The sequence below is a fragment of the Poecilia latipinna genome, unplaced genomic scaffold (genome assembly GCF_001443285.1).
Source record: "Poecilia latipinna isolate Pla-1442-1.1 unplaced genomic scaffold, P_latipinna-1.0 Scaffold776, whole genome shotgun sequence".
NCBI classification, from domain to species: Eukaryota; Metazoa; Chordata; class Actinopteri; order Cyprinodontiformes; family Poeciliidae; genus Poecilia; species Poecilia latipinna.
In genome coordinates this window covers 33,864-52,618 of record NW_015113392.1, presented here as the reverse complement: position 1 = coordinate 52,618, position 18,755 = coordinate 33,864, and the positions used below count along the sequence as shown (strand labels likewise).

The window sequence follows — 18,755 nt, the reverse complement described above, 5'->3', positions numbered from 1 at the left end:
CCCCCTTGGCGTTGTGCCTGATCTCAGCAGTCCGTCAGTGGAAGCAGTATAAAAAGACAGGGAAAGCGCATAGAGCAGCTGTCTGTGCATCTGTTTCACTTGTTAATGTTTGTCTGATGTTTTAATTGATAAAAATGAAGAAATTTGGAGTTGTGTTGTTGTTGTGTTGTGCTGCAGTATGTGCTGCAGGAATGAGAAGAGAGTATTTTCTTAAGATAGAGGAGGTTTCTTGGAATTATGCTCCAACTGGGAAGAACGTCATCCAGAATCGAACCCTGCAGGAGGATGAGTAAGTACGCCTGTTAAATAACTGTTCATTTTACTATTTTATAAAGATAGAATGATTTTTTTAATTTGTTCAAACTGACATTTTAATAGGCAATTGTGACTAAATGTGTAGCATGTAAAAAAACTCCACACATGAAACTTTGACAGAATTTATATGTGAAATGTTTCCTATGTTAATTTTAACATGCAAAAAACCTAAACTGCAAAAACAAAATCTTACTAAGTATTTTTGGTCTAGTTTCTACTGCAAATATCTAAGTATACTTAGATATTTGCTATATATAAGCATGATATACTTATATATACTCATACTTGAATTAGGATAAAACTAAGTTACCAGTAAGTTTTCAGCAGGATAAAAGAGCTTGTTTCACATCAATAATTCCTTAATATTGAAGAAAAAGTACTTGTTCCACTGACAGATTATTTCACTTATGAGAAAAATGTCTTGCTAATTTAAATAGAATGAATCAAATACCTTTTCATCAATATGAAGGAATTATTGACGTAAAACAAGCCTATATCTAGCTGAAAGGTTACTTATAAATCAGTTTTGAGGATTCAACATAAAATAATTAGGATTTTTTTTTGAATTTTTTTTAATCATACAGTATATAAACCTTTTAGAAATATCGTAAATAAGGCAACAAACATTTGGAAATCATAGAACTACATTGCTTGTCAATGATTTATGCAGGTGAGTTAAAGCAAAGCAAATAATAATAATTTTAAAAAATAAACTTTTTGCCACTAGCAAAGGTTGGCTACATCTACAAAACTGGGGAGTTCCTGTGTTTTTACTTACTAAACTTATTTTTACATATCTAAAATTGTTTTTGTTTTTTTAAATACACACATCTATTTATTTTTTTTATCCAATTGTAATAAAACAATAAGAAATTGTTATTTGACGATATATTTTTACAGCTGAGCAAACATGCTGGTTGCTAGGCAATGGGCTGGACCTTGCAGAGGTTGCTAGGTAACAGGCTGGGGTTGCTAGGTAAGGGGCAGTGCCTGTTTATTTGTTACATTGCATTCTGGAGGTTTTTGAAACAACTCATTTTCCAAAATACTTGGTAAGATTTTTGTTTTTGCAGTGAAAAGTTTGACGTTTCCATGGATACCAAATATGTTTATGTTTAGCTGAGGGGAAGTATAGGGAAAAAAGTTTAAATCTTTAAAACAGGCGATCACAACAACATTTACGTGTGATTTCTGTGATGTAAAACCAATGTAAATAGTTTTCTCTATGTGCAAATATCTTTGCAGAGATGCTTCTGTGTTTTTAGTAAAACGTCCCCAACGCATTGGCCCAGTCTACAAAAAGGCTGTTTACAAACAGTACAGCGACGCCACCTACAGGACGGAACTGCAGAAGCCAGAATGGCTGGGATACCTGGGCCCCTTGCTGATGGCGGAGAACGGCGACACAGTGATCGTCCACCTGAGAAACTCGGCTTCCAGACCGTACAGCGTCCACGCGCACGGACTCAACTACACGAAAGGGAACGAGGGTGAGAACCGAGCAAAACCAAAAAACACCTCAGCTGTTTGAAAGAAGAACAGAAACCTCATTCTGTGTTCCTTCATGGAAAAGTTCGAGTTCCACTTTTGCTGTTACTTCGCAACAACCCGTCACCTAAGAACCCAGTTCTACTTGCACTCGCAGATTATTTCAGTTGTAGCATGCGAAAAATGATATATGTGAAATAATCTGCCAGTGGAGGTAGAACTTTTTCATCCATATTAGAAATTATTGACTTAAAACAAGCTCCTATTTCTTGCTGAAAAGTTACTTCTAAGTAGGTTTTGTCTTATTTCAAGTGAAATACTTTGGTAAGATTTTGTGAACTGCTTGTGCTTTGGTGGAAGGATAATCCATTGTTGCAATATGTACGTCGTACGCAGTCACCTAACGGCAGCCGATTTTTTTACATTTATTTTTTGCTAAATGTGACAAAAGTGGTGAAAAAAAGAATTCTTAGGAAAAAAAAGTCAGAATAAAGAAAAAATCCGAATTTTTAGAAAAAAGTCATTTTTTAAAGTCTGAAATTATAGAATTTTTCTTTTTAATTTTTAGTAAAAGTCAGAATTCTTAGATTAAATCATAATTTTGAGGAAAAAGTATTTTTCCCAGTGGCTATAACCCTCTTGCGTATTTCTATGCAACATTAACACATTAAAATGTTTAGATTAACATCGACAGTGTGCTTGTGCTTCCAGGAGCCTTGTACCCAGACGGCACAGGTCCACAGCAGAAGAGGGACGACGCAGTGGCTCCTGGTACCACTGTGACGTATGAGTGGACTCTCCCAGAATCCCACAGCCCAACAGCTGAAGACAGCAACTGCATGACCAGGTTCTACCACTCTCATGTCCGCCCCCCAAAAGACATCGCCTCTGGACTTATAGGACCTCTGCTTACCTGCAAGCGAGGTACTTTTTCAATCCAATTATAACAACTACAGCCTGGCCAGTGATTTCATACGCAATCCACTCCATTCAAACCTTGCTTCGAAGCACAGTCTGAGATTTCTCCCATTGACTTGGATTAGAATTCAACTGGGCCAATCAGCAACCAGAAGGAGAAGTTGTGAACGATGACGTTGATTCTCTGTCTTAGAATTGTAGTCTGCCTGCCTGTTATTAGGGGCATTAGATAGAAAAAAAGGAGGTGAATTTCAGACAGAAAACTCAAACATTATGAGATTAATCTCAGAATATTTCCCTTAAAAAAACATGGAATTTTCTGCATTTCAAAAGTCAAAAATGTTTAACTTTTAGAGCTCAGAAATTTTCATGTTTTTTATGGAAAAGTCTCTTGTCATAACTGAAATAATTTGCCAGTGAAGCTGGTACTTTTTAATCTACATTAAGGACTTATTTACTTAAAATAAGCTCTTATTTCCTGCTGAAAAGTTATTTTCAAGTCAGTTTTGTCTTATTTCTGGTGTAGTAAGATATTAGCAATAGAAACTAGACAGAGAAATACTTGGTAAAATTTTGTGTTTTTGCAGTGTAGACACTTTGCATCTCTATTAAAAAGCCAACTTGTTTTCCTTTACACCTTTCCTATCTTACTTTTAAATTACTTCTGCAGCGAATACTGACTTCTTAGTATGAAAAATGTAACGGAATAAAAAAACCCTGAAAAAATATGAGCTAAACAGAGCCAGGAGACTAAATTCAACTTTTCTGCAATCCAAGACACTCAAAGTACACAAAAAATTTGTTTAATTGCAAAAAAAAAAAGTATTTTCATGACATTCCCTTTTAAAATCAAGGAAATTTGTCAAGTGTTTCATTTTCTTCTGACTTTGAGATAAACTGTAAATCTTTTATTCATATAAAATGGAGTAATTATTTGAAAATCTGATTTTATGTGTTCTGTAGGAACTCTGGACATCCATGGTGACAGGGCAGCCGACTACACCTACGCTCTGCTGTTCATGGTGTCGGATGAGAACCTGAGCTGGTACCTTGACGACAATATCAGGACACACATCACAAATCCCATCAGAGATCTGAAGGAGGACGAAGATTTTATAGAGAGCAACAAGATGCATGGTGCGAGCCGTTGGTACTTTTAATATGCAAACTGAAAAGTTGAGGTTTAATACTTTGTTTATGTCACAGGGATAAATGGTTATCTTTACGGAAACCTGCCTGGACTGAGCGCGTGTCAAGGCAACAAGATCCACTGGCAGCTGATTGGCCTCGGCAATGAGGTAACAGCTTCTACTTTTATTATTTTACAAGTTTATTTAAAGTACTGTAGGAATAATTAAATGGGACTTCTTAGTTTTAACTGGTTTCAATTGATATACTGGGAAAAGTTTTCTACTGCCAAACTTCAATGGTTTATGAAAACAATATGTGAATTATACTTTGGTAGTAATGCAAGTTGAATCCAGATATATTTGTGAATAAATTTTTCTTGTAAAAACACAAAATTTTACCAAGTGTTTTTGGCTAACACTTATATCTCAGTACACTTGAAATAGTACAAAACTAGTCACTTTTGAATTATTTTAAGCAAATAATTTCTTAAAATTGAGTTAAAGCACTAGTTCCACTGGCAGATTATTTCACTTATAACATGGGAAAAATGCCATGTTATAAAACATTAAAAATGTTAAATGAAAATGGCTGGGTGATTTTTCTAACTGCCTGAGATGTTTTTAGAAGCAGTAGAAACCCAAATGGAAGAACAAAAGGTGCAAAATGTGAACTTGAAGCACTTTGTCTCCTTATTCTGGCATTAAATAAAAATAAATGTTGTTTGTTAACTTTAGTTTTAGTTTCATTTCAGTTGAGTTATCCATCTGCCTGGTTTCACTTTTATCTAACCAGTCCTGCTTGAAGTTGTAACTTTGTCTCTCTCACAGGTGGACATGCACTCAGTTCATTTCCACGGCCAGATCTTGACCAACCTGAACCACCACACAGACATGGTCAGCCTCTTCCCGGCCTCCAGCACCACGGCTGAAATGGTGGCCGACAACCCCGGACACTGGCTGCTGACCTGCACCGTCAACGACCATCTGACGGGTGAGGAAACGTCTCCCGGGCTTCCCAATCAGGCTAGCAGAGAAAAACCGCTGAAAACCCCCTCAAAACCGCTGTTGTATCGCGCTCTGTCTCGGCCACGCTGCACGCAGGCACGTTGCCATGGCAACCAGCAGAGATGGTACTTTATGTTTCAGGATTCGACACCAAAAAAAGGACAGAACATTCAGATCATTACAGTTTTACGTTTTCTGGCTTTATTTTTATTTAGTAACTATTAATAAGTGATCGCTGTGGTAGATTAGCTACCGCTGTTTTTAGCTACGCTAACACAGCAGTGGCTGGTTAGCTAACTTAAACACCTGCTCTACTTATGATCTGGACTTTTTGTTTTAACTGAACCGAAACACACCAAATTCCACAGCACCTCTACATGTTACGGTTATCATAGTCAAGCTAGCATAGCTGACATACTTCCCTCTCCTGCTATTTTTAAATTAAAACTTTTTCCTGACCTTGTTATCTTACTGTCATAATATTGACAGTTAGTAGAAAAGCACTGCATCCCATTTTCTTTTATATTTATCGCATATATTTAAGATTCAGCATGTTGATGACTTGACAGCTAAAACCAATGAACCTCAAACTGCAACATGTGTTTAACGCTAACAACCCATTAAAGTTAAAATACTTCACTCCCGTTTAAGACTTTTGGGTTTTTGCTTTATATTTTTCATCCAGCTGGAATGCAGGCATTGTTTGACATCAAGAAGTGCTTCCCTAACGTGCACAAGCCCCGTCCTCACGGTGAGCTCAGGCAGTTCTTCATCGCTGCTGAGGAAGAGGTCTGGGATTATGCGCCCACGGCACCCAGTGAAAGGTTGGTTAATCCACATGCTAGCAGACATGTTGGCGTTTTGAGAACTGCTCCAACCACATGCTGTGCTTTTCTGCTCGCAGCGAGGCTGAAACCTTTGTGACCAGAGGTCCGACCCGCATCGGCAGCAGGTATAAGAAGGTTCGATACGTGGAATATCTCGACAACACTTTCACAACGAAGATGATACGCAGCCCTGAGGAGCAACACCTGGGGATTTTGGGTAATCCAAGCACGACAGGGATTTAAAAACTCATGTTTTAACTTATCTTTTGACTTTTCCATTACAGATCTTGATTATATCATCACATGTAATCTCCATAATATATGTATGATGGAGTATTAGGGCCACACTAAGAAAATAAAAAAATACAGGAATAAAGTCACAATATTCCCAGAATAAAGTTGAAATATTATGAAAACTCCAACAGAAAAAAGCAGAATTACAACTGGTTGGTATTGATTTTACAAATAAGGAAATAATAAATTAACCCATCAGCATCAGATTATTATCAATACCAGGACTTTGAAACTTTACTCTGGCATTATTACAACTTTATTTTTGTATTATTTTTAATTTGTTCTCATACGACCTTATTCTCGTAATTTGACTTTATTCTCATAATGCAACTCAATTCTTGTATTTCACCTTTATTCATGTAATACTACGACTTTCACATATTTTTAATTTATTCTTGTACGGTTTTAATCTTAATGCGTCTTTATGACTAAAGTTATAGTATTTTAGTCATAATACTAAAATATTTGACTAAATATTTTTGTATTTATTCTTGTAATAATACTTCATTCTCGCTTTACTTTTCACTTATTTTTAGTAGAAACATTCAAAAATGTCTCTTATTATATAGCAAGTCATAAATCTGGTGAATATTTTGACCAGATTTATGTTTTTGTGATTATTTAATGTACTGCTAACTGTCCACAGGTCCCGTCCTGCGAGCTGAAGAGAAAGACACGATCAAGGTGATTTTTAAGAACAAGGCCAGCCGGCCGTACACGATTCAGCCGCATGGAGTTCAGTACAGCATCGAACAGGACGGGACGCTGTACTACAACGAGCTAGAAGGTAAATAACAAAAATAATAATTTCCTGGCTTGCGTAGAATATTCCTCACTCGTCTGAGCTTTCAACATTTTTTTTTCTCAGAGTCACACACGGCAAAGAAACTTCGGGAGCTGAAACGAGAGCCAAGTGAGAACCCAAACATGGCTTCCTCATGATTTCATCTCTGGTTTCCTGGGTAATAATATTCTGATGTTATGTAATGATGATTTTAGGGGTGGTGACTCCGCCTCCAGCCGCCCTGGTCAGACCTGGGACGGTGTACACCTATGAGTGGACCGTACCTGTGGGTGCCGGTCCGGTTCCAGGGGAGCCCGACTGTCTGAGCTACCTGTACTACTCTGCAGTGGATCCTGTTAGAGACACGAGTTCTGGGTTGGTCGGGCCGCTTCTCGTCTGCCGACCCGGGTCGCTAAAGAAAGGAGCACAGGTGAAGGACTTTTATTATGACCGCTAGTTTGTAAAATCACAAAGTATTTCCATTTCAGATCATGGAAAACATAACTAAAACTGAATCTGAGAAAACAATAATTAATGGGGAAAAACTATAAATAACTGGAACTATATCTCTCACTAAAACATACTGGAATTATACATATAATATGCTTTGTTTTTATGTTTATAAATCTACTTATTTTTCTTTTGAACTGATGTGAAATTGCTCAGTTTACGTCAGCCGTCAGCAAATTACAGCACTCCATAATCCTTATAATAGTCCCAAAATGGCAGCAGCAAAGGTTTGGAGAAAACACCAGTCAGTTGGCTGATAAACAATAATTAAATCATTTTTTTGAAAATGTTATCTTCTATTGAGTATTCAATACTCAGTCGATGTATACACAATCACAACACAATACTTTTTTGAATTCTGGATCTAAAAATTCCCCAAAATATGAAAAAACTAAAACTACTGCTATAATTAAAAAAATATAAACAATAAACAATTTATAATTAATAAGCCAACAAATGTCTTCTAAATTTATAATAAAACACTAACTGAAATAGACAAACAAAAAGTCACAACAAAGTCAAACTAAATTACAATGAAAAACCCAAAACTATCACAATCCTGTTTCAGATTTTCGCTCATGATCTCAAACCCATTTATTACTTATTACGTTATGTGCAGTTTGTTTCTTCTGCCTGACATATTTAACTTTTTATTTTACCAGAATTTAAAACATGCTTTTCCGGAATTTAGACACTACGCTCCAAAAAGTAACATTTTTTTGTTCCAGAAATTCTAGAAACCAGGAATAAAATACATGAACAGAGATATTCATGAAAGAGTCTGTTGCTCTTCAACAAACGCTGAGGCTTCGATCCGTGAAGTGTATTAACTCACAACAGGCTCAAAATCAGCCTTTGCGTGATGTTTGTCTCCATCATGTTACAGTTTTTCAGTTCTCCTCACCTTCGTAGCATCAATAATTAAACAGGACCGCATCAGGTGTCTGTTTCATCCCTCACTGGACTTTGTTTGGACCGCTTCTCGTTCTCCGTCTGGAATGGGCCCGCCGCCATTTTTAATTACTGTATCAACGGCTCCGCGTAAAGATGACCAGCGGCGCCCTCTGCTGGACGGACACCAAACTACAACACCACAGAAGGTCTAAACGGGCGTAGAAAACAGATTGGCCCTAATTTTAATCTAATAAACCATCAGAGTTGGGTAGTAACTAGTTACATTTAGCCAGATACATTTACATGAGTAACTTTTTTTGAAAAAAAAAAAAAAAAAAAAAAATACTTTCAGGAGTACACTGTACTTTTTGCTTTTACCTGAGTAATTTTATTATGAAGTATTTCTACTCTTGAGTAAAATTTCTGCATGTTCTACCCACTGGATGAGAAACGAACACTTTTATACCAAAAATTTACCAGACACAGACACACTGCAGTTTTTGTTAAACTTTCATAAGTTTCATGTTGTTTTTTGCTACCGTCATTGTCATTTTGATCCTTAAAACACCAAAATTTAAATTTAATTATATATTTTGGTATGTAATTTTTAAATATTAAATGATCGATAATTTGATCAGATACTCAGTACTTGAGCAGTCTTTTTACCAAATACTTCCTCTACTCTTGAGTAATTTCTTACTTTTTAATTTCACTTGAGTAACAATATGCTGAAGTAGTGCTACTTTTACTTAAGTACAACTTTTGGGTGCTCTACCCACCTCTGTAACCCATTAATTGACAATTAATCATAAGTCAGTGAATTGTTTGCATCTAACATGTTGTTTCTTGTTTTGTTTTTGCAGAAAAACTATAACAAGGAGTTTCACCTTATGGCCACAGTGTTTGATGAGAACCTCAGCTGGTACCTGGATGAAAACATCCGGACTTTCACCACAGCTCCTAACTCTGTTACCAAGGAGAACGAGGACTTCATTGAGAGCAATAAAATGCATGGTGAGCTGAGATTTGAATATTTTTTCACCGCAACAGAAATCTTCTTTCGCTTTTGTTTTCTTTATCAGGTCTGATTCATGACATTGTCTTGTTTGAAATAATCTCCATATCTCTGCTTGTCCTTTAGCGATCAACGGGTTTGTGTACAGGAACCTCCCGGGCCTCACCATGTGTAAGGGGGACAAAACGACGTGGCACCTCTCAGGTCTGGGCACAGAGACGGACATCATCAGCCTTTACTTCCAGGGAAACCGATTCATCTACCGCCAGAACAGAAAAGACACCATCAGCGTTTTCCCTCACATCTCGCACACAGTAACTATGGAGCCGGACAGCATGGGTAGGTTTGTGATTCATTCACTGCAACTTCAAACAGAAGTATGAAAAAATAATAAAATATATAAGAAAACATCATCAAAAGTTTGAAAAAATAATCAAAAGATGATCAATAAAGACTAACACTGTAGATGTTTTTAAATAGCTTTTCTTTATGGGAAGTAATAATCACTTGCAACATTACACTGAAGAAATACTCCTGACTAAAACCAACCAATCAGAGCCAGGAGGAGGGTCTTATCGCTGTCAATCATCCTCATGTATTCTCTGGTAAATGTGCTAATGGTGGAGAAAGAGGTTACTGTTACAGGAAAATCGTTTATCGGTGGCCATGCTAACTAGCCTTAGCATTCACAACAGACTATGCTAGCTGCAGCATAGCAGGGAGCAACGTTAAGAGAGAGTACACACGATACTGTGATTGACAGCGTTAAGACCCGCCTCCTCGTCTGATTGTTGTTTCTACCTCAGTTTATTTATTCACAGATTATCTGTCTCATAATAAACTGTCACAACATGATGACAGTCTCAACAAAAATATTTTTATAAAAGTTACATACGGCAGATTTAAATCCATATAAGGTGCTGCTGGCCTCGCCACTCAACTCAACATTTACACTCGCACCTGAAAATGGCCGCAAACATATGCGGAATTACACAACCGTACATATTTGAAAAGCAGAAGTGGAACCTCCAGCACAACTAGCAAGACTGCAGCAAGTGCTTTCTGGATGGAAAGTCAATATCAAAACGGTTATCTTTTCCAGCAGCCATTGTATTCCACATACAGCGGTAAAACCAGCTAAACAAATGTGCTGGAACTCTCCTTGGGTTGCTAGGCAACGGGTGCTACACCCTGGCGTTGCTAGGTAGCGGTACAGTGCCCTTGGAATGTGAAGATTTTTGAAACGGCTCATTTCCAGACACCAAACACACCGGGTGTTTTTTTTTTTTTTTTTAAGTATTTTGATTTGATTTTAGAAGCAGTAGGAAACCAAATAGAAGTGCAAAAATGTGAATTTTCCATGAAAGGTCCCCTATACAAGATGAAAGACCGTATCTCTCCTAAGCAGAGAATTAACTTACAAAAGAAACAATTATTAATTAAATTCCAAACTGAAGAGTGAACTAAAATGTAATTTTTTTGTGTTTCAGGTCAGTTTGAAGTCGTTTCTGCGACGGTGGACCACTATCGGGGTGGGATGCGAGCCAACTACACGGTGCAGAAGTGCAGCCTGCTTCAGCGTCAGTCTGAGGTGATGCTCCATTCAAAGACCTTCTACATCGCCGCCGTGGAAATCGACTGGGACTACTCGCCCAACCGCACCTGGGAGGCCGAGATGTTCAGAGGACATGAGAAGTACGACACAAAACTGGTCATTGCTACTTGAATTTTTATCTCCATGAAAATATTATGTGCTTTTTAATTCTTTTGAAGCATTCTTGTTTATATACTACCATTTTACAATAAAACATGATCAGAAAAGTCATGCTATGGGTACATAAAGTTGAATTTCAAGGAAAATTTAATGGTTTGGGTAATTTCAGTAAATCAGCTAATATATTAAATAGATTTATTTCACAGAAACTTATATTTAACCATTTATAAAATCCCTAAAGCTACTTTCTTAGTTATTACATAGAAATATAATTAAAATAAATGTTTATTGTTCCACAGTGGGGAAATTCAGGATACGTACTGTATATGAATATTATAAAAGACCAAACATCTTTTTTTAATCATGAAAATGATATCCTATGCCAGTGATGTCCAAAGTGTGGTCTGAGGGCCGCATGTGACCCTCTGAAGAATTTGTGCGGCCCCTGACAAAAATTCTAGAAAAAATAAAATCTGGCCTGCAGATGCAGATTTTTTAAAGTTTATTTTGTTTGTTTCAGTAAAATGTTTCACATTTATAGTTTATTATTGAGCAGATAAAATAAAAAAGAAACACAGAATGTATTGTGAACTTGAAAAAAAAGTTGTTTTTTTTTACATTTTTTTTTATTGTGAAATGTTTTCATTTCAATCGAATTTCAAGGAAATTTCAGCCCTGATTGCAAAAGTTTGTTTTTTTTTCCTTTTGCATTTTTAATGTATTTCCAACATTGTAGAAGGTAAAGTTAACCGGTTAAAGTAAAAAATCTGCAGAATGAGCCAATTTTTAAAATCCAATTAGTTGTTATAATTACCAATCACTTAATCATTAGTTGCAGCCCTATAATTACATAATAAATAGACATTTTTCTCCTGCAAGCAGATATTTTTTCATAATTCATTTTCTCTCTTGCTTCAGTCCTGCCTCTATCTTTCTGGATAAGCGCGATGGATACATCGGCTCTATTTACAAGAAGGTTGTTTACCAGCAGTTTACCAACGACAAGTTCACCAAGAAAGTGGAACGAACGCCTGACATGGATCACCTTGGAATTATGGGTACTTTTGTTTTGAATTTATCATTGCTGGATTATAAATCTGTATTCCAATAAAGACCTTCAGCATATCTGATCTAAACTAAGCAGAGATCATTTATAATTGTTGCGTTTTAGTAGTTGGTAATTTTTCAAAATTGTAAAGACAATGAGACATAATCAAGATGTGAGTCGATCTTTATCAGTAAATTAAAGTCACTGTAATCAGACAAGCACTGCAAAAACACAAAATCTTACCAAGTATTTTGCTCTAGTTTCTAGTGCAAATATCTTAGTGAACCTGAAATAAGACAAAGCTAACTTTCACGTAGCTTTTAGCAAGAAATGGAAGTTTATATTAAATTTCTTAATTTGGATGATAAAGTACCAGTTATGAGTGAGATCCTTTTTCAGTGGAAAAATAAACTTTCCCAATAATATAAATTAAACTGTCTTGATCCACTGACTTGCCATTCATGTCTGATTACAGCTGCACAAAAAATATTTTAAAATGACTAAAATAGTCTGAAATCTGTTTACACATCTTTGCCATTAGCGGTAATAAATGTGGATTGTGTTTCCTTTTTTTTAGTGTCATTTACTGCTTTTTTGTATATTTCTGTTTAGAAGTGCATTATTTTCTGCATCATGTGCTGTAAATGTTTCATTCAGGACCGATGATTCATGCGTCAGTGGGCGACAAAGTTAAGATTGTTTTTAAAAACATGGCGTCCAGACCTTATTCTATCCATGCCCACGGAGTGAAGACAGAATCTCCTGATGTTTACCAAACCAAACCAGGTACAGGAGAGGAAGCATCACACTTTTTACCAGCAGTTAAAGCGCACAGAAAAATGGAGGACTTATTTATACTTTATACTTATTGTATGAGTTCAGAAAGTCTTTCTAATGTATTTGTCCAGGTGAAACTCACACGTACTTCTGGTACGTCAACAAGAACACCGGACCAACCACAGAGCAGGAGGAGTGCTCTGTGTCAGCGTATTACTCTACTGCTGATGTCACAAAGGTGTGTTGACGAAGCACACTGCAAAAACACAAAATATTACCAAATATTTTTAGTCTTGTTTAATTGAAAATATCTTAATACACTTCAAATAAGACAAAACTCACTTAGAAGTAACTTTTCAGGAATAGGAGCTTGTTATAAGTCAATAATTCCTTATTATTGATTTTAGAAAGTACTAGATCCACCGGCAGATTGTTTCACTTATGGGAAATATTTCTTGTTACGAGTGCTTTCTTAAAATCAATATTAGGGAAATATTTACTTAAAACAAGCTGTTAAATCTTGCAGAAAAGTTGCATGTTTGTTAGTTTTGTCTTATTTCCAGTGTACTGAAGCATTTGCAGTAGAAACTAGACTAAAATACTTGGTAATGTTTTGTGTTTTTGCAGTGTACTTACGTGCTCTCTCTCTTTTTGTCAGGACTTGTACAGCGGATTAATTGGGCCATTAGTGATCTGCCGTCGCAGCTGGGCCAGGTGAAGACTGAACACACTGCAAAAACACAAAAATGTTACCGAATATTTTTGGTCTAATTTCACATGCAAATATCTTAGTACATTTTAAATAAGACAAATCTAACTTTAAAGTAACTTTTAAGCAAGATATAAATATTTACATGTGTTATGGTGTTTTTAGTCTTACCAAGAGAAGATTTGGTGTTTTTGCAGTGTTGAAACCTCGACCAACACGATGAAGCTTATACTGAGAAATTAAAGTATATTTGTAACATATTTTATCACTGAACACTGTGTGTGTAACAAAATGATGTCACTTCCAGGTCTCTTGGACTAAAGAAGGAAGTTGAAGAGTTTGCTCTGCTTTTCTTGGTGTTTGATGAGAATGAAAGCTGGTAGGTGTCAAGATTCAAAGAGCAAATTCACTGTTTACATTTTTAATTTATGTTAATAAATACTGGATTCAGTAACCAAAAAGTTGAATATTTCAAATGTACTGCAACACAGCAACATCCTGTTTCATCTATAATACACCTCTTAGTTATTATATTTGGTAAAGTTTATGAAAGTATTATTTTTGTTGTGTTAGAACCACAGACTTTGAAGTATTTTATTTTGATTTCATGTGATAGACCAATCCAAAGTAGTTCATGAAAAGAATGGACAAAACTTTGACATCAAAGGGATAAACATAAATTCATGCCACACTTTTCACATTTTTACTATAAAACCCCACAAATTTTCCTTCCAAATCAAATTTTGCTCTACTTTGTGTTGGTCGTTCACATAAAATCCCATTAAAGTACACGTCTGGTGTGACTCTTACATCACACAGTCTGGTTCAGCTTTGAATAGTTGCTGCACAGAAGAGGCTGTTTAAGCTACATTTTCAGTCATTTTCTCCTGACTGTTTCACAAAGTGATGCATTTTATTTTGCAGGTATTTGGATGAAAACATTAGACGGAACATCAGGAATCCTCGACCAAACCTGAAGGCTGACGACTCCTTCATTGAGAGCAACAAAATTCATGGTGAGATAAAAACACAGAGAAAACTGGAAACTCACCCGATTCCACCTAGATATTACTGAAGGAAAAACGTTTAATGGTACTAGAACGGACTTCAAGGTGACCCATTAGGCTTCATTAGACAGATTAGAATAGATTTATGACCTATAAAACATGTTCATAAAAATTTTTTGTACAAAATTATTCTTAGATAATGAGATTTTGATTTTGAACTCCTTTCAGGATAAACTGTTTTAGGGCCTCTGACACTTTAAATCCAAGTAAGCTGCTGCTGGCCACGCCCCCCAACTCAGTGTTTAAACTCATGTAAAAGTAGCTGCAAACAGATGCGCAATTATACAACTGTCCATCTTTGAAAAGCACGAGTAGAGCCTCCTGCACAACCAACAAAAATGCAGCAAGTGGATTCTGGATGGCAAGTCAACAACAAAACACTTGTCTTTTCCAGCAGCCATTGTGCAACACATGCAGTGGTAAAACCAGCCGATCAAATGTGCTGGAGCTCACCTTGGGTTGCTAGGCGACAGGCGGAATGCCACTGGGGTTGCTAGGTAACGGCACAGCACCCTTGGAAACGGCTCATTTCCAGACACCATAAAACACCAGAATGGAAGAACAAACAATTTGCAAAATGTGAATTTTACGTTATAGGTCCCCTTTTAAAAATATCCAAATATTTCCAAATACTTTTAGGTTTAGTTTGAGCAAAATTAACAAGTTGGAGCTCAGATTTGGATGACTTAACACTAACAGACAGAAATGCTGAAACTTTTGAAGATATCAACAACTAAAAGTTAAAAAGTTGTTAAAAAATAAACACTTGGTTAATTTTAGCTTAGTGTTTGAAATTCCTAAACAAGTTCTACTGGATGCACAGAGAACTAAATGCAGTTGATGATTTTACCTTGTGGTTTGTGTTTGTGTGGATTTTGATGTTCGATCCGGTTGACATCAGTTGAGTCGGTTAATAATTAACTTCAGGTATTTGCTTTGATTGCTTTGCTGACATTTTGTTTCATGCTCCCAACGCAGTGATTGGTTTTGGTTCATCACTCAGAACACTGAGTTTCAAACAAAACTTCCCATCATGTCCCAAACAAAGTAAATCAGGATTAAATAAATAAAAACATTTGATTTCTTTTCCCTTTCTGCTCGGTTTCAGCTATTAATGGTTATGTGTATGGCAACCTGAATGGGCTGAACATGGAGGTGGGAGATAAGGTGTACTGGTACCTGATGGGGATGGGAAACGAAGTGGATATTCATACTGTACACTGGCATGGTCACAGTGTGGAATATAAGGTACGCAGCCATAATCTGACACATGACGGAGTAAAAATAATTCATAACTGAATTAATTATCTTTCTTGTGCAGCTGGGTGGAGGACCTCACCGTGCTGATTCCTATGAGCTGTTCCCTGCCATCTTTCAGGTAAAGTCTCAAAACTTCTCACATTGTTTCAAAATTATTTGAAATTATTTCATCTTTTTCTGTCTTCTAAATCTATTGTTAATGTACGTTCTTCTTATTATCAGTAAAGACGTGTTGAAATGTAATCTAAAACAGATCAGTCTAGTTAAATCTCTTCAGTTTCCCACTGATTATTGAGTAAATAGTAAATAATTATTACAAGAAAGGTAAAATAAATTTAACCTTTTTTGTAATAATTCTCATTTTAGATTGTTTTTCCATATTTGGTTTAACTGTAGTTGTATGAATATGATTTCAAAAACTTTGTTTACAACCCTTCTGAATGTATAAAAGGATTTTTACACATTTAGTGAAATAATGTGTCAGTGGTAATTATACCTTTTCCATCAATATTACTGAATTATTGACATTGAAGTTTCTATGTCTTGATGAAAGTTTACGTCTTAGTTAGTTTTGTCTTATTTCAAGTTTACTGACATGTTTGCACTAAAAACTAGACAAAAATATTAGGTGAGATTTTGTGTTTTTGCAGTGTATGCATTATTTCCAGACTTGGATTTTATTCCCTCTTAATAATAGCTTTGCTTAATTTTGGTTGAAATCTAATGATGTATTTTTTTAAACCAAATAAAGTTTGAAGTAAAAGCTGCTCTTTCCCTGTCCAGACTGTGAAGATGCGCCCTGAGCATCCCGGTACCTGGCTGCTGCACTGCCACGTCACCGACCACATTTCAGCTGGAATGGAGGCCATGTATACGGTCACAGAGAAACGTAGGAAACTAAATAAACTAAACTAACAGAAAGCTTCAGACAGGGACAGATAACTAAATCTGTGGTGATTTTCTTCCACAGCAAAAAGAGGACTCTTTGGCTGAACTGTGGGGGATCCAGACAGAAACTCACCAAACCACGTTTAATGTTTGCTTTTCTGCCTCACTCGCTGATTTTTTCATTACAATCTTCCAATTCAATGTAAATAGTGACGGGTAGGAACTGGACACACAAGCAATCATGTTCAAATAAAAGTCATTTTTAAATAATTGCTCTCGATATATATATTTTAAATGTCTGCAACAAAAGCCCACAAAAGCTATGTTTCCATAACAAATGTAACTTTACATTCAGATTAGTTAAATAAAATTAACGTGAATTTTCACTTTTATGTCATTTCAGTAACTCTGTGACAGAAATCTTTTTTTTTTTTGTGATTCCAGTTTGTTTTAAATTGAATAAATTATATAATTACATTGGATTTCATGACGGAGGCAAAATAAATAAGATTCTATTCTTTTTTTAAATGATTGCAGATCAATAACCTGGGATTAAATGTGGTAATTGCGGTAAATGAACACAAGGTGGCGGTATTGTCATAAATAAGCCAACAGAAGGTTTGATTGGCCAACAGCTTAAAGTAATTTAGTTAAATGACACAGTTTACAGTAATATCAATTTATAAAGTCTGGATATTTCAATAAAACGTACAGCAGTGGTTCATTAACAAATATACTCAAAAATAAAGACACATGAATGATAAAACTCAAATTATTCACCTGAAGACACCAGAAATTAGGTCTATATTTTTTTAATGCCGTTAATTTAATTTTTATAAAGTTTTCTGGGCAGTTCCCTCAACTTGCCGACTTTTGTTTTTAAATTCTGGATAAACCATCAACTGGGCAGATTTTATCTTGTGTAAAGTCGAACAAATGCAAATACTACAGTATGGAGGACCTGTGAGACTTCCTGAGTTCAGCATTTGAGTTCGAGGTCAGAAAGAAATGTATTTCTGTTCTTCCCACCTCAAGTAAAAAACAAGTTTCTCTGTTCTAGTAGAGTATATTTATTTATTGTACCTAGTGCAAGGCTTATTTGTACTGAAAGTACTGGAAATATGTGGATGATACATAACTGTTTTTACCTCATGGGTTTATGTAACATTTACCTAAAGTATCACAACAAAAGAAATTATACCTCTGTATGCTAAGAAAAAGATAAAAGCATAAATGGTGACCTATAATGCTTTGTTGAGCAGGCTAGTATTTATATATTCTTTTTTTTTTTTGCACAAAATCATCAGTCTGACTGGAAACTGACCAGTTTTCAGTCTGACCAGTTCTTCCTATTTTGTTTTAGAGTCCTGCCACTTTAAATCCATATAAGCTGCTGCTGGCCACGCCCCCAACACTCAAACATGAAAATGGCTGCTAACAGATTCACACTTATACAAGAATGCAACAAGTGGTTTCTGGATGATACGTCAAAAACAAAACATTTGTGTTTTCCACCACACAAAGCAATTAAAACCAGCTGACCAAACTTACTGGAGCACTCATTGGGTTGCTAGGAAACCTCTTGGAGTTCTGCTTGGGTTGCTAGGAGACGGGTGGAACTCTGCTGGAGTTGCTAGGTTACAAGCCAGACTTTGCTGGGATTACTAGGTGAAAGGTCAGTGCCTGCTAATTTGTGATGTTACATTGCGGAAGATTTTTAAAACACCAAAAAACATGAACTTATTGCCAAAAAATGCCTGGTTGCTTTCAGAAGTTGTAGAAACCAAAATAGAAATACAAAAACATACAAAATGTGAATTTTGTCCAATTTAAAACCTAAATCAACTTTTGCTGATCTTTTACAAGAATATGTGCCTTACTGCAATGGAAAAATACAGTAACAGTCACAGAGTTCATCCCTGAGCTGACTCTAGCAAAGCCTGAAAAACTGAGATGGAAGCAGCATTTTTATGGACGAAAGGGAAACTTTTCATTTGAACAGCCGACATGTGAATGAAGTTCAGAAAAGAAGTCATGTCGCATCGCAGACCTGCTCCTTTACCAGCTACCTCCAGCTTTTCCAGCCCTCACACACCAAACAAAACATCTAAG

The 18,755-nt window shown here is 36.1% G+C and overlaps 1 protein-coding gene across 1 annotated transcript; it reads left to right on the top strand.

The window, feature by feature from the left end:
- The first annotated feature begins 37 nt into the window (after nucleotides 1–37).
- Nucleotides 38–17,035, top strand: cp (ceruloplasmin). The gene is made up of 24 exons (XM_015046353.1): nucleotides 38–289; nucleotides 1,561–1,805; nucleotides 2,515–2,727; nucleotides 3,685–3,858; nucleotides 3,928–4,019; nucleotides 4,680–4,842; nucleotides 5,542–5,680; nucleotides 5,761–5,900; nucleotides 6,624–6,764; nucleotides 6,846–6,890; nucleotides 6,977–7,191; nucleotides 9,029–9,179; nucleotides 9,307–9,519; nucleotides 10,671–10,875; nucleotides 11,813–11,952; nucleotides 12,600–12,728; nucleotides 12,851–12,957; nucleotides 13,378–13,433; nucleotides 13,736–13,807; nucleotides 14,353–14,444; nucleotides 15,604–15,743; nucleotides 15,817–15,873; nucleotides 16,539–16,644; nucleotides 16,726–17,035. The coding sequence occupies exons 1-24, from the start codon at nucleotides 135–137 to the stop codon at nucleotides 16,746–16,748; spliced, it is 3,213 nt and encodes a 1,070-aa protein (XP_014901839.1). The 5' UTR covers nucleotides 38–134; the 3' UTR covers nucleotides 16,749–17,035.
- The last annotated feature ends 1,720 nt before the right edge of the window (nucleotides 17,036–18,755 follow it).

What these genes read in the sequence shown, in the direction of transcription:
- cp (XM_015046353.1), top strand. Translation starts at nt 135, where the DNA reads ATGAAGAAATTTGGAGTTGTGTTGTTGTTGTGTTGTGCTGCAGTATGT. An exon ending in CGTCAACGACCATCTGACGG is followed by an intron (nt 4,843 to 5,541) that starts GTGAGGAAACGT and finishes TTTTTCATCCAG; the next exon opens with CTGGAATGCAGGCATTGTTT. An exon ending in GTATACGGTCACAGAGAAAC is followed by an intron (nt 16,645 to 16,725) that starts GTAGGAAACTAA and finishes TTTCTTCCACAG; the next exon opens with CAAAAAGAGGACTCTTTGGC.